At 37.5% G+C, this 24,078-nt stretch overlaps 4 protein-coding genes and 1 long non-coding RNA gene across 5 annotated transcripts; 3 read left to right on the forward strand and 2 right to left on the reverse strand.

Annotated features, from left to right (window-relative positions):
• Positions 1 to 4: 4 nt before the first annotated feature.
• Positions 5 to 1,028, reverse strand: LOC149041869 (uncharacterized). The gene is made up of 2 exons (XR_016179307.1): positions 939 to 1,028; positions 5 to 569 (listed from the first exon to the last, which is right to left on the reverse strand). It is a non-coding gene; the product is annotated as an uncharacterized LOC149041869 (long non-coding RNA).
• A 530-nt stretch (positions 1,029 to 1,558) lies between these two features.
• On the forward strand, positions 1,559 to 7,146 carry LOC113671858 (thrombospondin-related anonymous protein). The gene is made up of 4 exons (XM_027188118.2): positions 1,559 to 1,688; positions 1,817 to 1,870; positions 5,001 to 5,416; positions 6,164 to 7,146. The coding sequence occupies exons 1-4, from the start codon at positions 1,676 to 1,678 to the stop codon at positions 6,461 to 6,463; spliced, it is 783 nt and encodes a 260-aa protein (XP_027043919.2). The 5' UTR covers positions 1,559 to 1,675; the 3' UTR covers positions 6,464 to 7,146.
• Positions 7,147 to 8,189: 1,043 nt separating this feature from the next.
• On the forward strand, positions 8,190 to 10,588 carry LOC113671755 (major facilitator superfamily domain-containing protein 6). Its single transcript, XM_027188011.2, has one exon. The coding sequence runs from the start codon at positions 8,298 to 8,300 to the stop codon at positions 9,867 to 9,869; it is 1,572 nt and encodes a 523-aa protein (XP_027043812.2). The 5' UTR covers positions 8,190 to 8,297; the 3' UTR covers positions 9,870 to 10,588.
• LOC149041870 (collagen alpha-1(XIV) chain-like) lies at positions 10,225 to 16,398 on the reverse strand. The gene is made up of 7 exons (XM_089180824.1): positions 16,260 to 16,398; positions 15,713 to 15,845; positions 14,732 to 14,948; positions 13,698 to 13,836; positions 12,840 to 13,252; positions 11,969 to 12,131; positions 10,225 to 10,807 (listed from the first exon to the last, which is right to left on the reverse strand). Exons 1-6 carry the CDS (start codon positions 16,315 to 16,317, stop codon positions 11,973 to 11,975), a joined length of 1,119 nt encoding a protein of 372 aa, XP_089036950.1. The 5' UTR covers positions 16,318 to 16,398; the 3' UTR covers positions 10,225 to 10,807; positions 11,969 to 11,972.
• A 2,592-nt stretch (positions 16,399 to 18,990) lies between these two features.
• On the forward strand, positions 18,991 to 23,102 carry LOC113671744 (galanin receptor type 1). Its single transcript, XM_027188000.2, has 2 exons — positions 18,991 to 20,600; positions 21,127 to 23,102. The coding sequence occupies exons 1-2, from the start codon at positions 19,845 to 19,847 to the stop codon at positions 21,505 to 21,507; spliced, it is 1,137 nt and encodes a 378-aa protein (XP_027043801.2). The 5' UTR covers positions 18,991 to 19,844; the 3' UTR covers positions 21,508 to 23,102.
• Positions 23,103 to 24,078: the final 976 nt, after the last annotated feature.

Raw genomic sequence — 24,078 nt, forward strand, 5'->3', positions numbered from 1 at the left:
AGAATAGTCTTTCATGGAGTGATGTACTTCGCTGCACCAACCGTAAAGTATGAGAGCTGAACAATAGGAGCAATGTTATGTCTACCTTGCATTGAAAATGAATGATTGTTTTACGAAAACGTCTGCCTTGAACTAAAAGTCATGCATACCGTTAGAAAATAAATAACCAGCCTTTGACCAGAGAATTGCATATGTAAACAGAATTCCTGCAAAGGATCCACTGATCAGTTGTTTTCAACCTTTAACTGAGTTAGAGCAAATTTTCAGTTTACTTCTTAAACGGTTCACCCTCACCGATCTTGACGCTAATTAGTGAATGAGACGTAACTTCTATTGTTACTGAAGTGTTCCACCTAAGCGGTTATTAAGTTTGGTGAAGAACCTCTTCGTGTCTACCATAAAATAAAATTAAATATTCAGAGATCACTTTTCCAACTTTACAGGCCATGAAAGAGTAAGGCACCTTGAAGACCAGAGTGATAAAACTCTCCTGGTTAGCAATATGTTGAACGCATCATCCAGGGGGGTCTTTTTGTATTTCTGATTAGCCGATAATTGTCTTAATACACCTGAGAAAATTGAATAAGTAAAGACGATCGTTACGTTGGCTTAAGCAATTGGTAATTGTTATGATTTGAAAAGAATAAAGGCAATTATTTATATCGTTGTTATTTATAATTTGAGCAAGAGTAATTGAATTCGGACAACCTCTCGGAAAGTCCGTCTTAAATCACGAAATAATTGAGCAACTCCATGCAGTTATTGGTCAAAATGTGTCTCGTTTTTTAAAGTGGTGAGATCATAGAAAACTAAAAGTTTCAAAAGCAGAAGAATGCTTATTCTATCGGTTTACCAGCATGAACAACCCTCTTAGGCTAGTTGGGCGGACACCTAACTCCGATATGAATAACCCACATTTCGGCTCTTGTTCTACAAACCTTGCATTTTGCTCCGTGTAACAACATCTGGCGTGGGTTCCAACACCGGTAAACCTACAGAACGTGAGAGCTCTACTCTCATGCGTTTTGGACAATCAATATAACTGTACTTCTGTGCCCAAAGTTAAAAAAAAACCCTTTCTTTTCTTTGAATGGAGTTCCAACAGCATAATAACACAGAGAACAAGAAATTGCATTATTTAAACAGTAGATATATTTTTGATATCTTTAATTACTAGAGGAATGGTCATCATTTAACATAATTTTTCCCACGAAAAAAATTTGATAACATCACGATGTCCTCTTCAAAGTTGTTTGAAAGAGCCACTATCTTGGAAGGTGATGACGTTTTCCTTAAGTTGCAAATATTTAGCTAATATTGAGTAATTTCACCAGTACAATTTAATAAAAAAAAGCGAAAGAAATCCACAACATTCAAATCCACAGGAAACAGAATTATGCAACATGACAACACTAGATCATTAAGAAAAATTGATATTCCCATGAAATATTCGCTTGTATCTATTATTAAAACGCGTACGTTCGCGGAAAGGAAGATAAAAAGACGAGTGCAGCAATACTGGCCGGTTATTGGACAGAAAGAGTAAATGACAGATTTTGAGTGCTTGCGGGTCGGTTCAATATAAAAGTAGACTAGAATAAAATGTGACCCATTTATTACTTCAGTAGAGCTTGTAGATATTAGACGAAAGTTGCCGTCTTGGCAGAAATTCAGCATGGCGAGGAAAAGTAAGATGTTTTTATTTATCGCAGAATAACTTGGCTGGATTTATAAACAAGCTTCACATATACAAGGCGTAAAGTGCAGGTTTTTAGGGCATGATTTTAACGCCTTTCTGTGTTTTTTAACCTCTTAGTTGTTGGCGCTGCTCTGATCCTTGTGGTTTTGTGTGTTAGCGGAGAAGTAGGAGGTGAGTACATGCTTTTATAAAAGTTATAGTTTTATCCTATTTCTGAGTTCATTTAGTCTGTTAACTCACTCGCAAGTTTTTTGGTTTTGTATGATGCTGTCGTGTACCAGTTGCCTGGAAACTGGCTTGGCGAAAAAGTTAAATTTCAAAGTCGTATCTATTCAAGGATATTACCTCCCTGAGAGTGAACTAAATATGCGGTGAGAATTTGGGTTTCTAAAGAGACTGTTTTGTAGCATCGGCGGGGCAACTAAAATAACAGATTTATCATTGACCTCTTAGATAAGTTAATTATAACTAGAAAAAAGTCTTTTTCAGCTTCAAGTGTTTTTGTAAAGGCGCAAATTGAAAACGCATACAGCAAATTCAGGACGAGATATGATCATTGCACTCGTGACAAGAACTTTGTTCGCTCTTAAGTTATGGAAACGTTTTTTCTCCTGGAGCCATTAACCACCTTCAGATGCCGATTTCTATCATAGTTTCAGGTTGTAGATAAAATTAGAACTAATAACGAATTGGTTCAGTTCCTGCAATAAGGCAAATATTTAATCCTAGAATGAAATCAGTCTTTTATTGATCAACTCATGAAGGTTATTATGATATCGTCATTTTTGTCCAATGGACTTCGATGGACTTTCGCGGCCCAGTTTGGGAAAGTGAATCTAGCAACTTGAATTTGATGCCTCCCTCTTTGGTAAATACGACAAAAGCTTGGCAAACTTCTTTATCCCTTCTTTGAAAGATATGATAAACCAAAAAGTAACAACGAAATAAACAGTCTTCTAGTATTTGTATTGTTCAGCCATGAAGGGTGCTAATATCAATTGTCTTTCCAATGAATTATATACCAAAAATACTCTTTGAATAAAAAAATGCCTGTGTGTTTCTGGTGTGTTTTTGAAGTTTTTAAATCGATTTATGATATTATGTTAGAGGGGTTTTTTTGCAACATTACCTCGATCAGGTTGAAAAGTTTAAAAAGTTGAAAGAGTATACAATTAGAAACTCATTGAGAGGTGAAATTAACTTTTCTTTTGTTAGTGGTTTTGGAAACTTCTGGAACGTCGCTTCCGTTAAACTCATATAGCTTCGTCTTATTGATTAAAAAAAACTACACGGGTGTTTCCTTTCAATATCTGAGAGTGGAAATCCCTTTGACTGTTGTTGCTCGATTTGGAACCACCGCCGGAAATAGAAGTTAAGCTTATTTTTAACAGAAGTGCCGCGGTAAACCACAATTGTGACTCAGTCACTAGTCAGAAATGCTATCCTGAAGCCCAGTCAAAGCTTCACGTGACAAGGAAAAGAAATAAATGATGATGTACACTTTGGTATGCAACTAAATACTAGTAACTTTAAAGATATGGTGGAAATTAAGTCTAACAGTGCATGGAATGACGTGCAATCACTGATAAAGGAAGTTGCTATTCATAGAAGGATAGGGGAACATAATCTGATGTTTTATCAGTGGAAACTAAAATAATTTAGCTTACCCAAATTCCGCACAATATGACAACAAACAACAACTTGGAAGGCTAATAAGGTCATTCTGGGATCAAAATAATTTCCAAGTTACATTAATAATTTTTTTAACTGCTAGATCGGTTCTGTCCTGGTGCAGTAAATCCTACAATTATTTCGAAACAGTTTCCTTTTTTATCACCAGCGGATTGACAGTATATATACTTGATGTATGTTCGATAAGTTCATGTTTCAATTCATTTTTAGTGTATGAAGACGAAATAACTCAGTCATGAAAAGTCATGCATTCTGTTTCGTTAGAGCTGTTGTGATGAGTGTCAAACTGCACACAGCTAGATACTACGCATGCTCTGTTACTAGACTCCGAGACATTGGTAAAGCTACGTATTATTTTGAACACTACAGGTAATATGTTTCACCTTTAAAATCAATTTGAATATTTTTCTTCACAAAAGTATTCTTTTGAAAAAGGCATCGTGAAGTCACCAGGTCAAGCGTGCTTTCTTTTCATAAAAGGTCTCATATTGTTGTAATTAATAATATTTGATTGTGAACGTGTCCTGGTCACGTGCAAAATTTATGAGCAGTGAAAATGTCTTCCTATGAGCGAAATATCGCTTGGAAACACTGAATCAGCGTCAATGGTTTTCGAAGTTTTCAAGGATGTGTCTGGGTGTGGCGATAGACAACTATCGCCATCTGAAAATAGGTTGAACTTTGGAGAAAATTATAATGAAAAATATGCTACTCACTCTCCTTGGCGTTTGAACTGCCTTATATTGGCCAAGTTTCTCGAGCCTGGCACATTTTTGTGCCGTCTTTGATGTCATAACTCTTATTAAGATAAACATACTAGAGTTTAGTGCTAGCCACTCCTCCAAGACGTCAGTGAAACAGATATAGCTGGCGTTGTTATGGTAGAAGACAGCCAAGACTTTCTTCTTGTCACGAATACATGAACTCTGATCCGTGTTCAATTTCAACCATCTCATTTTTTCATGAAATGAAAATAGCAAATTTGAAGGCTGAAGTGTCTCAATTTATGACAACAATTCCCTTGTCTTGCTTCAATCATAACATAACCCACTTATGATTTTCAGTTCTGGGGCAAAACATTCCTTTTTCCCCGGGCCACCTACTAAAACCGGATTGAACTGAAAAGATAGATAGAGCATTTTTCAATTGAGTATCGAAAATGATCCTGCATTGCTTTGGTTTTGCTTTACTTTGATCTTGCACCACAATCTCAACCAATCAAACTGTAACCAAGGAAAGTATAGCCAATCCCGACTTGGTCACTCGCGTTTTCTCACGTCTCAACCAGGCTATCTGTTTTTACGTTAAGTTCTCACTGGTTTCATGATGACGGAAACCTTTGCTCTAAGTGGTAGTTGTGACTAATTTGGTCTTGGTTTTTTGAAACTTGATCAGTTGAAAACTGCTCTATATGCGGTGAACTCTTTAGAGTAAAAGTTACTGCATGATGCTTCTTGGACCGGCAATGATTAACAACAAGAAAATAGTGACTCTTTTTAAACCCGCTAGTGCGTGGAGAGATATGGGTTTTGGCTGGGCTTACTTTATATGTTTTGAGCTCTGTTAACCATGCTCTATGACTGATTCATCCTTTCCTTTCCTTTCCCAGCAAATTTATGCAGTAAGAAGTTAGACATCATAATAGCAGCAGATGTGTCTGGCAGCATGGACGACAATCAATTCACACAACTACAGACATTTCTGTCGACGTTAGTGGATAACATCAAAATCTCCAAAACATCTGGTGCGCGGGTCATCGTCTTAGCCTTTGATGACCAGATTAACAGTCTGGCATCAAGCTTCAGTGATAAAGTAACAACATCTCGATCTGGGATTAAGACACAGATTAACGGCTTACAATTTACGGCTGGTTCTACAGTGATAGATACAGTAATAGAAGAAGCTAAGGATTTACTTAGCTCCGCAAACCGTGATACAGCACAAAAAGTAGTCGTTTTTGTAACTGATGGTGTTAATTTTAATGGAACTGATTCACTTGTTCTCCCCGCTCAAGAATTGAGAGATGTGAGTATAGTAGAGGAAATGATTAGTAATGTTGTAGTGTTTACTAGCCCAGTTGTAACATTGCAAATCGTACTGAATTCCATATTCCACTTGTTCGGATTCCGGATTCCATTCCATTCCTTTCAATCTTTAAAATTCATTTGATTTCGTATTAATTCAGTTCCAATCTAAGTTCACGTAAACTTTAAATTTCAATCTTTATTTATAACAAAAAACTCGTTCCTAATGGAGGAGATATGGAGAGAGAATAAGAGCAAGGATGACTATAAAAAAGGATCGCAGCTATGGATTCCGGATTCTAAGCGAAAAAAGTGTCTAGAATTGGACTCCTGATTGCCTTTCATGGCGTAATAGTGGCTGTCAGTCGTTAATCGCGAAGCTTCGACTGTTGCACGGCCGTTCAACACTGTTGAACGATAAATTCAAATCATTACAAGTCTTTCAGTCAGTGTTTGCAATATCTCGATTTGCTCTTAATAATAAGGAGCAATTTTTAGCTGACTACCGAACTCGAGAATAATGCGTGATGACATTGGTCTGGAAAAACCCGCACACCTCCTATCAAATGCAAAATCAAAACAATGAGAAAATTGAACGAACGCGTCTCCTAGTGCTTCAGGAAATTTACATACTACTCTCTCAATTGTTGTTGGTCCTAATGAGATTTCCGTTTTTGATTCACAAATACTAGATTAACAAATCTAACCTGTCTTAGTTCTAAAATGATATCTGTTTAATTCCTCCCAGACTTTCAATGCAAGAGTTATCGGCCTAGGAATAGGCGAAGCTAACTCAATCAACATCCCTGGGCTTCGAATACTTGCCGGGCAAAATGACCGCGTTCTTATTCTGACGTTCGAGCCCAGTTCAGGAGGCAAGTGCTGTGAAGACGATGAAGACGACGACCGCAAACGTCGTCGTCGTGATGAAGATGACGAATGTGATGACCGCCGTCGGCGTCGACGTCGCGATGAAGATGATGGCGGGTGTAGCAGTGGTGTTAGTAACGAGCTCAAAAATGTTATAAAGCTAATTTGTTACGGCTGACCATGAAAAGAGATACAGAAGTAACTCAGCTTGGCTGATAATTCTACAGAACAACGCGAAACGACATAGAACATATTTCATGATGTTTTTTTTGCTCCAAATGTCACAAGAGTGAGTTTATGGATGTTTTCATTCGAGACTGTTTCACTATCAACACCACTCACTCCTTCTAATGGGCAAACTGTAGATAAATAACGTGAAAAAAAGTTGTCAAAAATTGCCAGAGCCTGCGGTTGTAATAACTCCTGACCTTAGCATTCAGTTGATTAATATCATATGTTTAGCGGAGTAAATTGTTGAGATAAGTTTAGTATTTATTTATATAAAAAAAAGGCCCAACACTGCATTAGATATGTAAGAATAACATTGCATTCATTAGCTTTTAGCGCGTCTTTAGGAACATCGACCAGTTGGACCTGTTACTATCTGGAACGCTGGATATTGAATTATTTATCATTATGATATTTGACAAATCCAAGTTTAGCTTGGACGAAAAAAATCATGTATGATGCAGATTAACTCGACTGTTAAGATTAGTACTCTTTGAAAGGAAATGTTATGAAGTCGAATTGAGCGAGAGGTAAATTTGTCACGTTGAAGAGTCTTGATCATGCGTGAAGTCAGTGATAGCAGAGTGCTGTGATAGACTGCTACTTCAAATAAAACCGGTTCTCTCTTCAAAAGAATTAAATTTTCTTGTTTGCCATTCCTGTTCAGTGACCTGAGCTCTTTGATTCATTTCATTCTTTGTAAAGAGCACTCGTGCCTGAGAACAAAAACAGTCTGAAACCACAACAACAATAAACACATTCGGAAAGACCGTTATCACGGCATAGCGGGATTCAAAATGATGGTTAAGCGAGATTTGAGGGCGCCTATCGTGTATTCTTTAAATGTAAGTTTCTTTATTTGGACTCTCTTCACTGTGCCCTGTTTGAACTCTCATGAAATTTTGTATTCAAAAGTATATTCTTGTAAGCGACCACGGACATAACTAGATCGAGTCACGATTTAGGATGTTCCTTCATTTCTAAATTTCATCTCTATGCGGCTAGCTCAAGCTAATCAAACTTTTTCCGCGTCCCATGGTTGTCCACGGGAAATTACATGTCACGAGTTAAAATTTGTTCCAAGCAAACTGCCCCTCCTCTCTGAACCCAATCAACCTTCAGTATGGGTCTGTTTGCCTCATTGATATATACTGGCGTAATCTAGTCCTTGCAGACATATCAAAAATGCTCGATTGAAATGCAGGGCCGGATTAAAGTTAGAATCTTTCTTTCACGTTTGAGTTATTAGAACTACTTCCGAAAAGAAGAAGACGTTTATAATACGTTTTCACAGTTTTTGAGAAGGCGGAATCCAATTTTTTTTCATTGCACTGAAAACGGCTAAATGTCAGAAGAGTTTTGACGCTAATGCGTGGAATCTCTGACCAGACTAACTTGAACTGGGAGTATATAATTTGGATTATGTAGTCCTGCCTCACCCAAAAATTAAATCCAAATAATTCACCAGCAAACTGACATGAATATATCCCGACGTGCTTTCTTGTAATAACCTAAGGCAGCAGAAAACCATTGACTCTTACCTAATGACACCCTTCGAACGAAATTTTTATGACTGACTCTGTGTCTTCCTACGTAGCTTCAATAAGTCTGCAACACTAAAAACTTGAAAGGAGCTATTTACTTCGTGGAGTGCTTTAGCCGTAAGTAGCACTGGCTGTAGGCCGTAGGCTCCCTGACAACGAATGCTACGATACCCGCGAGGGCCTGAGCACAAAAATAACTCTTGTAACGCCTGGCAGTAAATCGTGTGAACAAATGTCAACATGGCTACCGGTGGAGGGCAAATTATTAACGGTAAAATTCAAGCAGTAGAGGAGGAGACACAGTATGGAAATCGAGCGCGAATTTTCCGGATAAACAAAGATCTTTTGGTGCTAAAGCTTTACTACTTTTTCGCATTTAGTGCGAAAGCTTGTATCCAACCATTCTTTCCGGTGTTTTTACGCCACGTGGGATTATCAGCTGAACAGACCGGTTATGTGATCGGACTGCAACCACTGGCAAATTTAATTGGAGCACCCATCGCTGGCGCTTTAGCGGATAAATATCGAAAACATAGAGTTGCAATGTTAATTATGTGTATCGTTTCTTCTGCTCTTCGATTTTCTTTGGTGTTTCTTCGACCCAACGAGGAACTAAACGCGGCGAAGAACTTTTGTAATAATAGCTCATTTTCTAACATAACTGGAAAGGAAAGGACCGTACTTAAAAAAAATTATTCTATGATTCAAGAGAATTATTCATCACCTTTTGTGGATAAAAACTGCACAGATGATTTCGTTGGAAATACAACAGATATCGTCAAAACTACAGCTAGTCGGGACAACTACAATATGTTTGTTCTTATATCTGTTCTTTCTTTTGTATGGTCGCTATTCGATGGCTCGAATTCCATGGCTGATGCAGCCACTGTTAAGTACTTGACAGATATTGGCAGAGGCGGTGACTATGGCAAGCAAAGGCTGTGGGGTGCTGTAGGATGGGGTAGCATTGCAGTTTTGTCAGGGCTCACAATTGATCAATCCTCCCAGAATTCAAATCAGAGTCAGTTTTTCATAGCATTCTGTGGTTTCCTGTTGTTTAGCATTGCAGCTTTTGTAACAGTGTTTAAGTTGCCATTGGAATACTTAGGGGGTGAATCCAAGCCTAAGATTTTCCAGAATGTGTTCATCATTCTCTCTGATTGTCGCATTTTGACATTTTTGGTGGGAATTCTCATCATGGGAGCATGTTTTTCAACAATTGGTGCCTTTTTGTTCTGGTTTATTCAGGACATGAATGGCAGCCATTTGTTAATGGGACTAACTCTTTGCATGACATGTGTCTCAGAAGTTCCTGTTATGTTTTTTTCTGGGAAGTTAATTAAATGTATTGGCCATCATGGTGTCCTATACCTAACATTTGTGTGTTATACAATTAGATACGTGTTGTACTCATTCCTTCACAATGCCTGGTATGTATTGGCTGTGGAACCTTTACATGGTGTGACATTTGGAGCAATGTGGGCAGCTACAACTTCCTATGGGGGTCTTATTTCACCTGAAGGGATGCGTGCAACAGTGATGGGTTTGGTTATGGCAACGCATTTTGGTCTGGGAAAACTTATTGCAGGCTTTGGTGGAGGGGCCATGTACAGTAGTTATGGACCAAGAATTCTTTTTAGAAGTCTGGCTGTAACAAGTGCTATCACATGCTTGCTGTTTGCTCTTTCACAGAGGTTGATTAAGAGGAAATCACAAGTGCATTATTCAAACTTTCACAATGATTCTCAAAATGACAGTACTTGGGATGCAGAGATGAAGGAGATAAATTTAGATTCAGGTGATGAACTTTGATTTTGATTTAGTTTTTTTGTATTCACTTTGTTGAAGTGTATTGTGGAAAGTTGTAAACAATAGTTGACTTTTTAACTTGGATAAATTAACCAGAAACAACGTTCAAGAGGCTGTTATGTTAAGGATCTAATTTCAGAAGGTTTACATGTAAGTGTAAGTGAAAAGTTAACAGAAAAGTGAGAGGATCATTTTGTATTGAGCAAGCTCAATTTGTGTTGAAGAGTGGAACAGCACTGTATGCAGTTTGGATTTGAATTTGAAAGGTAGAATCTTGACTGCTTTTGGTTATTGGGTACTTTTTAGTGTGGTTTGTCTCTGACACTGAAGGGTGATCCATGCAGGTGTTGTGGAATTTAGGTCATGAATTTTTTTTTTTATTATTCTGATATATTCAAGTGAAAGGATTTGACCAATAAATTGTAAAATAAGGTTGTAGTGTGAGGAGCAGGGCTGGTTACTTTTACTTTGTGTCAATAAGAAAATTGTGTCATATTTTAAAAACTTAAAGGTCAAAGACACTGTGGATGTGTTGTGAAAGCTACTGGTACAATTTTGCCTGACCTAGATATTTTGGTAAATACTCTATTTCAAACAAGATATTGTTATTATTACAGTGTACATTAAAATATTATTAATTTTTTAGTGGGTGAAAGTAAAATTCAGTGAAAGATTTGACTAGAACACATTTTGTGCCAATAAATAATGTATTTAAAAAGAAATTATCACAACCTCTTGTGTACCATGTTATTGGTACAAGCTTGAATGGTTACTGCAGCTTAACTATATTTGAATCTCTCTTTATGATAAATAGTCAATATGCCCATTTTATATTTGATATATATATATATATGTTCCCATTCCTGTCTCCCTAATTTCATTGAAAAGTCTTGTCTTCCCTTAACTCAGACACTGCTGTACCATTAACCATCTTAGAATGTCTGCAAAATAATAAGAAGAGGTTGTTAATATGTTGCTGATCTGTTAAAGTTTTATTAATTCAACAGCATTTTTTTATTTATTATTTTAAACGTAGTTGTTGCTTGCACCACTAAGCCCCAACTGACAAAATGATACAAACAGTACTTACATTACAGATTTACAAAACTTTAAATGCTAATATTAATCACAAAAATGACATTACTTAGAGCACAATAATCTATTAACAATACACTATAGACTAAGAAACAAAATTACTTCACAGGCACTGTCAAATTTGCAATACATCATGCATTAATGATATTATACAAACACCAATGAAATACCTAGTGAGCTTTTGTTATCTTTACACGTGAAAAGATCGCTGTTGCTATGGTTTTTGTACTACTTTTAAAAAAATTAAAGTGACATGATCTAGTATTTCATTGGTGTTTATATAATAAATAGAATATTACATGGCTGTTTGGAGACAAAATTTTTTATGGGTTGAAAAAAATTCAAATTTGTACCTCCGCGCGGTCATTGTAAAATCCTCTATGTGTATATGCGTATAAGGATAAATTAGTGGAGGAGAACAAACAGCAACAGCCACAACAACATCAGAAGATTAAAATTAAACTAGGGGAAAGTTTGGAGAAATTTTCCATTTCATTTTTAACACTGTTATAAATTTTGAAATGATTTATAACAGCAGTTTTAATTTTGGAATGAACGTATCAAAGTAGTCAGCCACCTTGAGTTTCTGTATGGATTAAAACCCTTGCTTGTCTTGTCTTGATGGAAATTTTGCGGGGTTCAATATATGCGGCCTGTCGTCGATCCGCTAACGCGGAAACCCGTAGAAAGGAAAATCCCGCAAAATAAAACGCGCGTTACTCTCTTCAGAATAACTTGTGAAAAAAGGAAATTTTGAAACATTACCATGTTTTATGTGCTGGTGTTTTGTTCATAAACATAAAGTCGCAAGAGTTAGTTCTTGATAAGAAATTTCATAATAATTCGTTTCCACAAAACACAAAAAATCGCCAACGCGCGCAAAATAAAATTTCCCGCAACGTGTTCGTGCTAGTCGTCTACTTTCAGTTTGTCAATCCACACACCACGCCACTGTATAGGGGCAGTTACTTGAATTGCCAAAAACCAACATGATATAAATATAATACCTGTCTAATCGCACACTTTGCCCAGCACTTCTCGAATATGGTCGGCGAGATTTTCAAATCTGTCCACAAATACGTAATGGTCTTCCCCAGCCATAATTATAAGTTCTGCCAAATCCACTTCCCAACCAATACCGACTGCAACAATTTTTGCGTAGGATGATTTCTGGTAAAAAGCATTAAGGTTGACGTTAATAAGGCAGGGAAAAAATCCATATTAACTACGCTACACTCCATTACAAAGTGATTTCTTTCAAGGATGTCGTGAGGTCGGTAGATGAGTGTGCGCTTGGTTCTCTCACGTTGTAGAGCAACAGACTACCCTACCCGAAGCTGAGGGTTCAAGCTCCAGACTGGACCAACCCTCAGGGTATTCAACTAAAGAAAATGTGCTCTCCTTTCGATGACATCCGCAAATGGTTACACTTTCTAGTCCTTTAGGATTAGGATGATAGACTGTAGGCTCCGTCTTCTGTATCTTCTCTGTACTGGTTAGAAGGGCACGTTAAAGAACCCACATACTTCTCGCAAAGAGTAGGGCGTGTAGCTCCTGGTGTTACGGTCTGGCCTTGTTATTTTTTATACAGGCCCCCTTTGAAGCTGATCTGGGCCAGGCTGTCTAAATATTTCAAATAAAGTAATAAATAAACTGATCCTTTAGGTTGTTAGACCTTATCGGTAAATTCAGGGGGGGGGGCTCACTTTAGCGTAAGGCTATAGAAGGGATCCTTCAACAAAATAAGGGGGAGGAACAAACTTGGTCAATTGGAATTTCCGAGTTTACCTGGATGCTTTCCAATCTCATCGCTCTTCAAACCAGAGGTGAGGCCTTATGCACCTACGGACAGCCCTCCCCCCTTCCTTCTAAAAATACCTTTAGAGCAGCAACAGGTGGCTTCAAGTAATCCATGCCGCCGAAAGTCTTGCCATCAGTCAGCACTAAAACACACCGAGGTATGTCGTGGTAGTCACGAGCACCATTATTTGGCCTGTATAACCAATAGGCACCCCATAAAGCTTGGTCAGAACGGGTGGCTCCTGAGGGGTACGGCATGCTGTCAAGTTTCATATCAAGGACAGATGAGTTGTGGTATATTGTGTCGTTAAAGGTGAAATCCATGTAAACATGATGATCGTAGTGGAGGCAAGCGAAATGAGTACCGTTCGTGGAAACGTTGAAATAGTGTGTGAATTCTCTCAAGAATGACTTAACGAGCTGAAAAGATTTGTTTCCGATGCTCCCAGAAGCGTCGACAACAAAGGCAATGTCCAAGGGTTTTTTACAATCTGAAATATGGAGACAAAGTCGTGTTAATATAGAGCACATGCCCTAAAGGGTTTGATTTCCTCATAGCTTTTACATATAAGATGGACATTTGACCTATTCCTTGAGTCTGAATTCTTCCGAAATTCAGAACGTGACTAAATATGTTGTTTGGTATATTTGTATGAGGTAGATAATTTGGCTTCTTTGTCAAAGAGGATCTTATGGTGATTTTAATGTTACATTACCTAGAGGTATCTAAATTGACAGAAGATTCCATCTGAGATTGATTAGCAATGACAAGGGTATTTTCTAATTCGCTACTAACTTTTCCGTCGCGTATGCGTAAATTTCAGCATGGATTCATTCGTGTATAGCTGCATATGACTGGTATGGACGAAGTGAGTGTGCTCGTTGAAGAAAATGAAAATCGCTTTTCTGTGCATGGTGAAATAAATAATTCCTTACTTATGGTTGTATTTGCTTTAGTTGGCTTAGCTGTTGATACAGCTGTTATTGGCTGAGTTGTAACTGGTTTGCTCGTGGTTGCCTCTGTTGTTGGTTTAGCTGTGACTGCTCTAGTCGGAACTGGCTCTGCTGTGGTAGGCTTGGATGACACAGCCATGACAAAAAAATGAAGCAGCAAATACCAATATTGGTTAGAAGTCAATTAAAGGAGGGAGAAACTGAATAATAAAGCATAAACCAAAACAAGGACATCCCTGTTAATTAACAACTCCCCGTGATAAACATCCAACTCTTTAAATAATCAAACGGGGTAAGTTTCTTAAGAAACTGTGGTGCTTCGTCGTTGGGAGAGTACAACAGGTAATTTAGTGTTAACAACTGAGTTGAAAACGTAAATTGGCTACCGTGAAGAGTTTAAAGGCTGACGTTTCGAGCGTTTACCCTTCGTCAGAGCGATTGACGAAGGGCTAACGCTCTTACGAAGAGCTAACGCTCGAAACGTCAGCCTTTCAACTCTTTACGGTGGCCAATTTACGTTTTCAACTCAGTTGTTAACACTAAATCATCTGTAAATAATTAGTTTGATAGTTTAATCACGTGTATATCATAATTGAGCAGTTTTAAATTGAGCGTGGAAAAAAACCAAAACCAACATAATGCCAGTGACCTATCAGAATTAAGGTTTAGACTATCAGTAGCCAATAAGTACTCAAAGTAAGAGCAAGCAAACTATTTGAAGCGCGAGAAAACGCAAATAATCTAGTCGCGATTGTTTTTAGTTTTGAATCTGATTGGTAAAGAAGATGGCGGTAGTCTTCTTGGCCAATCACAGAGCAAAGCTAAGTAAAACCAAAGCAAACCCGCGTTAGTTTCGACACTCAATAGCTACAACAGTACTATCACTTGCTCTCGGGTGTCACCTTTTCTTCACAAGTGTGAATTCTGTACGTCTTATACTAAAAATAACAATCACACTGTTTATTAATCCATTTCCCACATTGAAAGTTCGTGGCTTCTCTTTCAGTCACACTTACTTCTTGTAATTCATAAATGAAGTTTGTCCAATGCTCTCCACTGCATATCCTGCGAGGGCCCATCTTTTGACACGTTCGGAATTTTAAGTCCATACAACTTCTTTTCTCTTTAAGCGGACGAGCGAAGTAGTCTCCTGCCCAGCATTCTCCATAATATTGAATTCCAATGTACTTGTAGCCCATCTCTTTGGCTTTTGTCGCACAACTACAAATTAAACTAATAACAAAAATAGAAAATAAAAACAACAGGTATAACCAAACAAAAAAAGAAAACGAACATACGAACGAGTATAAGAAACTAGGGTCCCAATCACTTAGCAAAATAAACAACAACTGTGCATTTAGAGACTAATGCTTTTTCGACTGGTCACGAGAGTGGGACAAAGGAAGTCTTCATTAGGAATTGAGGCTTACTCACTCTCAAAGGGGAAAATACAAAACGAGATATGGTAACATTTGAGCTCTGTCATAAAATTAAAAAATGCTTTCCACCTTGTCATAAGCGGCATACGAAGAAAAAATTCTAAAATTCTTCCTTCCCACGAGGAATCGAAAATATATATGTTTTTCAACTATTACAGGACTTGCACAGTTGTCCGAGACATAGTACCGCTGATTAACTAAATTGACTGAAAAATATTGTACTCTCCCAATGCATTCAAGATTTTGCCTGTGAATAAAAATGCCCGACTTCCTGTTTCAGTGTCCTAAAGTACACGCCCAAATGGAGCCCACTTTCAAAGTGAACTTTAATGGGGCACTCTCTGGAAGTATTGCATTGTTGCCAGGATACATAAAAGAGGTATTATCACTTTGAAACATAAGTGACATGTGACTACCTCGAGAAATTCTCAGCTTAATAATCGTTAAAATAATTCATATCATTTTTACCAACTGAAGATAGCTTTACTGCTCAAAATTTCTTTGTACTTCACCATCTGAGAGAAATGAAGCTTACTTAACTCAAGTTGTTGCAATTACCTGGGAAGCCACCTCGTATAGTTTTCCCAGAAGCCATCTATGCCACGTTGGTTCATGATGAGATTTGGAAGAACTCTCTGTACTCTATAGTCTTTATAACAGCCCATGGCTGTAGGACAACCTCGACCACGTGCTAAATAAAAAAAAAAAAGAACGTCCTTACATTGAGACATATCTTCCATGTCTTCCCCTTTTCTCAATATTACTTTTACGTTCAAATTATACTTCCAACCGTTTCAAATATAAAAATATTAGTGCCGTGACCGAACGCTTTTTTTTACTATAATGGTTTTTTTCCTTGTATCGACTTTATCTAGAAATCAAGTTAAAAGCTAAATAAAACACCTCTCATTCTTTTTAGTGTCAGCAAGATACTAGAACCTGATTTTTAGAGTTAGGAGGGTAAAAATATACGGCGTATTTTTAATTTTTTAATGCTCAGAAGCCGCCATGATCACACTGGAGAGATACTTCAGTGAAATAAGGCATATTATTGAAGAGAGATATCCGTAATTTTAAACTTTAGTTATCATAACTTAATACTCACCCTCGTGTGTAAAAGATGCGAATACGAAAACTATAACCCAGACCGGAATTGTGCCCATGATTTACAGTTCTATGCTAAAAGTGATGGTGCGCTACCAGTTGGTTTTCTAATGGTTGTTTGATTGAAAACTGTTAATAAATCCACTTAACGAATCGTCCATTAAGTGCTGAGTTTTATTATATAAAGGCCAAGAACAATGACGTGAATCATCACTAAGAAACCATGGGTTGTTTTTGAAACTCTCGCTCTTGATAACAACGGTGGAAAGCCTTAAAATCATGGGCGAATCGTAATGGTAGCGGGGGAGTTTACATTGTAGCAAGCTTACTTCAGATTTACGCTTGAGTTTTGACGTAAATGGTTGTGACTTAAAAATTATCAGTATACCCAGTTAAACGATGCAGAAGATAAATCTCATCTCAAGCTATTTGAGTTCAGGTTTCAAAGTATGGTAGCATTTTTTCTAGCGGCCGTACATAGCATGTTTGGAAAAAGTCTAAATGTTTTATTTCCATCTATTTCTTCTGTAAAACGTAATTTAGGTTCCTAATAGTTCACCAAAAAATATATTGGGTAAAAATGAGATTGTTGTATCATAAAACTCTATTTATAACTGCTCTAATGGTGCTAATAGTTTACTTGTTACACATTTTTATCTTTCGGAGATTTCCAAAAACTGTTGACTAGTTTCCAAACATTTTTCTACACAAGTTAGTAGTGTTTATCGGAATAAACATTTGAAAAGCTCTAATCTGATGTACATATACCCAACAGTGATGGTGAAGAAAAATTGAAAAAGAATTTGGGTTTGATAATAGGGCATTGCATTACCTTCAGAAATAATTGGGGGAAAAGGTCACGAGAAATTAAAAAATAAGTGAAAAGAAACAGTTAAACTGAGAGATAAACGAAAGGTAAGTTTTTTTGCGAAAATATTTCTTAAACAACAAATTTACGTTCACTCAGGTATAATGATGCATACACGTGCAGTCCTTTGAAGTCACAATACACATGAACCTATCAAATGGTTTATTAATCCTTTAACTCCCATGAGTGACCAAGACAGAATTTCTCCTTACAATATCAATACAGTATCAACCAAATAAGTGAGGAGAATAAGGAAAAATATCAATTTGGGGATAATTAGTTGATCCAATACTAAATTCTCTGAACTAGTATTAAAAAAATTGTATGGTCGATAATAAGGAGAATTACAAATTTGATCTGGGAGTTAAAGGGTTAACTCCCTATAATCGAATTTCCATTATCTAAGAGGTAATTCTCCTAACAGGCAAACATTGCTGAACAGAGGTGAGAATTTGACATTACTTCCCAACAGAATCTCTTGGTGAAAATTTTCTCAACACCTGCCTGCTTGACTATGTGTATGAAAATTGAATTGTGAACTTTCTTGGGCTTCAAAGAATCAAATCTTGACTGCTGATGTTAACAGCGATTGTTGCACGTGAGTACGCCAACGTTTTTTCTTCTTCGATGAGATGTTTATTTCTTTAGTAGATTTAACAGCTTTACTTTGCTTGTTAAGTTTTAATGAAGCCATTGAAATGCTAAATAATGATTTTAGTTTCCCTAGAAACCAATGATGAAATATTAACATATTGAAGAACGTTCCTGACGTAACCACATAATTAACCAAATTCATCTCACGACTAGGATAAGATAGGCTAAACTCAATCGTTTTATCTGGTTTCTCTTTTTTTGTTTGTTTAATTAGGTTTTTGCATTTTAAATTTGGGAGAAGGCTTGGGTGACTTTGAAGCAAACCTGTTAAAGATGTGGTCTCACCTGAGAAATTTTACCAAGTCATTATACTTTAAGAGACCATATATACAGGCTACTTAGCTAATTTCATTCTGCCGAAACAGAACTGACATATTTCTTCCAAGAACAAAGACTCTTTGTTGTCATCACTCACGGATATTACGATTAGTTTAGAAATATTCCAATTACCGTACAATGTAGAATGTTGCGACCATAATCAAATCTTTTTTGCATAATATTGGGTTTATCCGGAGTACTAACTTTACGATACATGCGCTTGTGTGTTAGCGAGAACGTACACATTCACTTCAAGGGCAGTGTTAACTCGAACACTGACTCAGCCTTGTGCTTGTTGTCTTTGCAGCGTTAAAATTTAATAAGGCGAATGAGTTAGACCTCCATCATAATTTTGTCTTTGTAATTTATTCATTCATTTCATGCAGTAAATTTTGTTGTTTACACTGACCCCGGTGATTGTGTTTACTTTTACCTACTGGCTAATGAGTTCTTTTCTACCCTGAGCAGATTAAATTAAAACATTTTGTTTTCATTTCTGAATAAACTGGATCGTCCTCTACGTGGGTATAATTTTACAACAGCTATTGTCCTCAACTTGTGTTTAAATGACCGAAATTCCTTTTTGAAAATTCATAATTATCGTGAAGGTTCAGCGGTCATGGCAAGGAATCACTCAAAAGTTGTTTTAGTATTTACTAAAACAGTGAGATAATATAGCACAAAAATATGATTTCAACTCATTTATTCCTGCAAAGATTATAATATTTTCGGGCGTAAATCCCGCGCGAGCGGCACGGAGGTGAATAGCAAAGGTTATTCGGTTCTTGAATAACCAATCAGAGCGAGCATCTACCACTATTCACTGTTTTAGTGTATACTTTACAAAAATATTACTTGCAAATGAAATGAGTCGCTGTCAAATGGGGTCAACTATTGATTAAATCAATCGAGAGATGAAACTAGTTCCTCTTGGGCTCATTTTTCGTATAACCTTCTTCTCGGTCACTGCTGTCACCCGTTTACCTTTTCTCCTTTCTAATAGCGTATAAAAGGTGTGTTTTTTTTTTTTTTGACTTAACATATATTTCGTTCGTGTCAATAAAACCATTTTCTATTTGGTACTAACTAACTTGTTAATTCCAGAATCAGGGACTCGTGAATAGTTATGACAATAAAATTCTGAATTACCTAATGCTTTTTCGGCGCTGGCAGGTACCCTTGTGTTACTTTAATATGGGGAATACTTGCGCACAAAGACTACATGGTTTCAGCTACATGCATTTTACTTTTCTGTTTTCGGTTTAAGTGCAGATCACCTTATTTTTGTGTTATTTATAAACGCTTTCAAAAGTCAACGAGTTCTGACAAAAACTTTTTCTTGGTCGTTTTGTCTGCTTTGTTCTCAATTTTTAATAGGGCTTTATTTGATATATATGAGAATAATTTCATACCTTAGGTGCGTCTGTTTACTTCAAGACTCACCTCCAGGTTAGAATAAAGCAGCCGCTTTCTGGAAAAGCGTTAAAACGGCTGAGTTACTGTTCAACTTTGTCTAGACTTATTCAAGTGTCGAACATCTGCTTATCGCCGATATCTTCAACGTAGGATTTGCATTAGAGCGCTCAATAGCTCATGAATATAGAAATGGCTATAAAAACAAATAGGTGTAAAAGCCGCCTGCGGGACTAAGGGTGATTTACCATACTTTACAGGTCAGAGTTGGCACCAGTCAAAAGTTTCTCAAATGAGGATTTCCATTTTAAGTATTAGGATTATAAGTTGTCAATGCTGATTCCATTTGCCATGGCATTCCAGGAACACGCTGTAGCAAATGAGTCTGCGGTTGTCACCTTCAACGTCACAAAAAGCCGCAGCTTTTCAACGGAGAGCTTCTCGTTTAAAGTTTTTAAACTGTTTTGTTATTCGCTTGTCTTTGTCTTGGGCGTCTTGGGAAATGTTCTGGTTTTCCGAATGGTCATGAAAAGAAGAAAACTGCGAACTGTTAGTAACCTTTTCATTTGTAATCTTGCCGCAGCCGACATCGCTGTCCTCACTGTGAATCTTCCATTTCGCTTGGCATATCAAGAAAATTCTTACATTTGGCCTTTTGGTGCCGTGTTATGTAAGACAATACCGACGTTAGCTTACGTTTTTATTACCGCTTCATCGATGACTTTGGTTCTTATGACTATAGACCAATATCGAGCTATAGTCAAGCCTCTGGGTAGAAGATTTACTGTAAAAACCACCAAATTTGCCATTATGTTAATCTGGACTTTTTCTGTCCTCGTTGCTCTTCCGTTCAATTTTGCGCTTAGGGTGGTGAAACGACGGGACAGTCAGCCGGTTTGCACAGACGCCTGGCCCAGCGACAAGTTTGAGCAATTCTACTTTTTGAGCCTATTTGTGGTGCAGTTTGTTATACCCATGACAATAATTGTGTGCTGCTATGCTCTCATATGTGGCCATCTTAACTCGAAAACGAGACTAGACCACCTTACATGCACGTCAACTAGGCAACGCTCAGATCGAAACAAAAAGGTAAGACCAGCCATTTTGAAACTAAGACTTTTTAAAATATTCTGATTTATCTTTGCAATTGTAGGAGATTTGTAAAAAATTTTTTAACCACCATCTCGATCAATCTCAGCCAGTTATCTTATGAAAGAGAAATGGGTCATCAAAGTTAGCTTTTATTTCCAGCATTTCAAACAAAGATGTCGAAGTAACCGTGATACGTACCCTTAATTGACTGCAAATGTATTGTTTCGTTTTTCGACTTATTTGACCTTAAAGGCACTGGTTATTCTATTGATAAAGCTGGCAAGTCTACTCCAATATTGGTGTTGAAATAAAGAGTAGGCTTTAATGAGCCGACATCTGGATCGAGAGGGTTACTATTAATAGTCACTCAAACCGATAGAGCACGGTGCCCGAATCGCAGAACATTTAGGACTGAGAGCTAATATTCTACAGATTTTCCATAAAAAAAAATACACAGACGTTGCGTTTAAAATAATAACCTCGTGAAAAACTGTTACACTAAACATTATTTTTTTTTCTATAGGTGATTAAAATGTTGGTCGTAATAGCAGCTGTGTATGCTCTTTTCACCTTGCCGTATCACGTAACGTGGCTGTTAAGTATGTTTGGTTATCCGAACTCTGTTGCAAAGAAACTTTGCGTTCTGTTAGTAATAGCAACCAGTGCCGCTCATCCAATCATTTACGGAACGCTGAACCAAGAATTCAACAAAGGATTCAAAGCGTTTTTCAGATGTTTGAGGCAAAAAGAGAATGACGAGTATCGGCTGGACGGTACAATAGCCACCAGGAGATTGATTGGAACAACCACACGCACTGATCACGTGAAATGGCGAGATATTCACAAAAGAAAACAAACAGAGGAGGATGAAGAAGTTGAGAAACAACTTGTAACTTGCGTATGAGAGTTGTGGGAAACAGAGAAAGGACGCAGTAAAATAATCCCTACCGTCCGAGGAGAGAGATAGAGGAAAATCAATAAAACGAACAAAAAATAGGTGCGCTCCCTAAAAAACTCTCAAGTACGTAGGGGAGTATTTAACAACGATAAGATATGAACTGTCCTGAAAGAACCCACTGGCATACAGTCTTTTGCACGCGGAGGCCATTATAACATTGAATTAAACTGCAACCTATAGTGTCCATAGTTTGACGATCATGATCAGAGTCAATATGATAGGAAAGGAAATTGTAAACAAACGACTAAAAGAAAAAGATAAGAGCTGAGTTTTGCTACGAAACGATTTAAATCAAAAACAGTTTTTACCATAAGAAGACGCTGTCGAAAGCATTAACTCGAGCCCGCTTGAGGAGTATACAAGGAATGAGGAGGCTAGTTCTTTTCTTATAATCATAAGTTCACATAAATGCAAAAATTATGTGTATCTTCAATTTACTTTGAGGAGAGCCACTTGTCAGGAGCTAATTGCTCGGAACCTCCATACGTGCTGTACGCTTGAGTATGTCAATGAATCAAAAGCTTTTTTTAAGCCAACACAGTATTCATATCTCTCGATGGCAGCCTCACCATGAACAATTACCACTATACCTTGTACTGTATCCCAGCTGGTCATTATGTTTTGATATTGTGAGCATTGTTGGTAATTCAGTTAGGAGTACACTGTAAAGAAGATTGTCTTGCTAGTTGTAACAAACTACTCTAAAATTCATTTCCAGTATGCAATACTAGTTTTGAGTCACCAAAATTAATCAATATTCCTTTCATATTGTGTTATAATGTTTTTTTGTTCTGATCACAAAAACACGTTTCACCTCCTATTTCACTATCCAAATCAATTTCGCAAAATAGTAATTTGAAAGCAATTACTCCGGCTTTTCACCCAGCGGTAATGATGAAGCCATTCTCGTGTCACTCAATAGCTTTGGTAATATATGTGATATATTTAAATTTATTTTTGTGGCATGACAAGGTCACACTGTCACCGCACGGTGAAAATAGTCGATTTCGCAGAATAGAAACTCTTCTTAAATGACTACTTTGCGAAACGAATGAAAATCCTCCTTAACGATTAAGATTTACTCCAAAATCCTTATGGAAGTTATCTTTACTTTAGTAGATAATATGCCGCATTATTCCTTTAGTTTCGCCATATTTCGCTTGGTTTCTTTTCGTTTCGCAAAATAGAATTTGCCTTCCCTTTCGACATCGTGGAAACAGGATTCTACTTCCAGAAACGAGGACGACGGTATGATCTCGTCCCCAGTTTCCACGGTCTACGCAAGGAACGCCTGGGACCATGACCCCACTTTTGGCGACGAAACACGAAAAAAAAAAACAGCCTGCAGCTTAAGACTCTCGCCGCTTGCGGCAAGACTCGAGTAAAAATGCGGAGTCTTGGCTCATTGAACTTCTTGACTTGTCATGTCCTTAGCTCCTTGATCGTTTCCCGTCTCTGTTCACGGCACATTAGAGTTATAAGATGCTATTTGAAAGATGAGTACGAGGAATACATTAAATGGTGTCTCCCAAACTGTTTTTTATAAAGGTGATTTAGTGTTAACAACTGGGTTGAAAACGTAAATTAGCCACCGTAAAGGGTAAAAAAGCTGACGTTTCGAGCGTTAGCCCTTCGCCAATCGCTCTGACGAAGGGCAAACGCTCGAAACGTCAACTTTTTTACCCTTTACGGTGGCTAATTTACGTTTTCAACCCAGTTGTTAACACTAAATTACCTGCTATACTCTCCCACCAACGCAGCACCACAGTTTCTTTAGAAACTTACCCCTTTATTCATTTGTTTTTTATAAACCCTAAGTCCTTCATTAAGCTGAGTTTTGATGTAAATTTGCGACAGTTACTCCTGATATATTTGATGATGCCGATGTAACACTTGAGATTACAAAGCCTACAGTTGAAAATTGCATTTTTGGCCTAGATAGTTAGATGTCAATAGCTTTACTTTTAGCTAATATGCCTTAATTTGACTTATCTATCACATACTGAAAGCTGATGTACATCTAGGAGTCAAGTCTATGACTTAGAGTAATGTCATACAGCGTCGTCCCGTCCGCCGCATCGCAAGTATCTACAGTCAGATATGTCCCACGCTAATTTGCTTAAAACCTGTTCTTTCAAGGCTTTTTCTTTGTCGATTTTAGAAGTCTCCTTCGCAGCTTTCCCGAGCAATTGTGGATTATCTTTGTGCCTTCTCACTATTCCTGCTCTTTGGTTTCCTTCACTATTGTTATTCGCATCGTTATGTGAACTTTCCGATCCAGCTCGTTGCAGGTATGGCGAAATGACACCAGAACTCTTTCGACGCGGGACTTTCAATGAGTCCTTTGCATCACCGAAGTGTTGCAAAGAGAGCCTCCTCATTTTGTCAGCTGCAGTTTTTATTTCAAGCTGCCTTATCATAACTTGCTCGGCTACTTTCTCTTCTTTCTCTGAGAGAGTAGAATCTTCGTTGCCCGAAGTTAAGCCTGTGGTTAAAGAAGCACTCCGATTTTTCCTT

This window comes from Pocillopora damicornis, chromosome 8 (genome assembly GCF_964200805.1).
Source record: "Pocillopora damicornis chromosome 8, jaPocDami1.2, whole genome shotgun sequence".
Lineage (NCBI taxonomy): Eukaryota > Metazoa > Cnidaria > Anthozoa > Scleractinia > Pocilloporidae > Pocillopora > Pocillopora damicornis.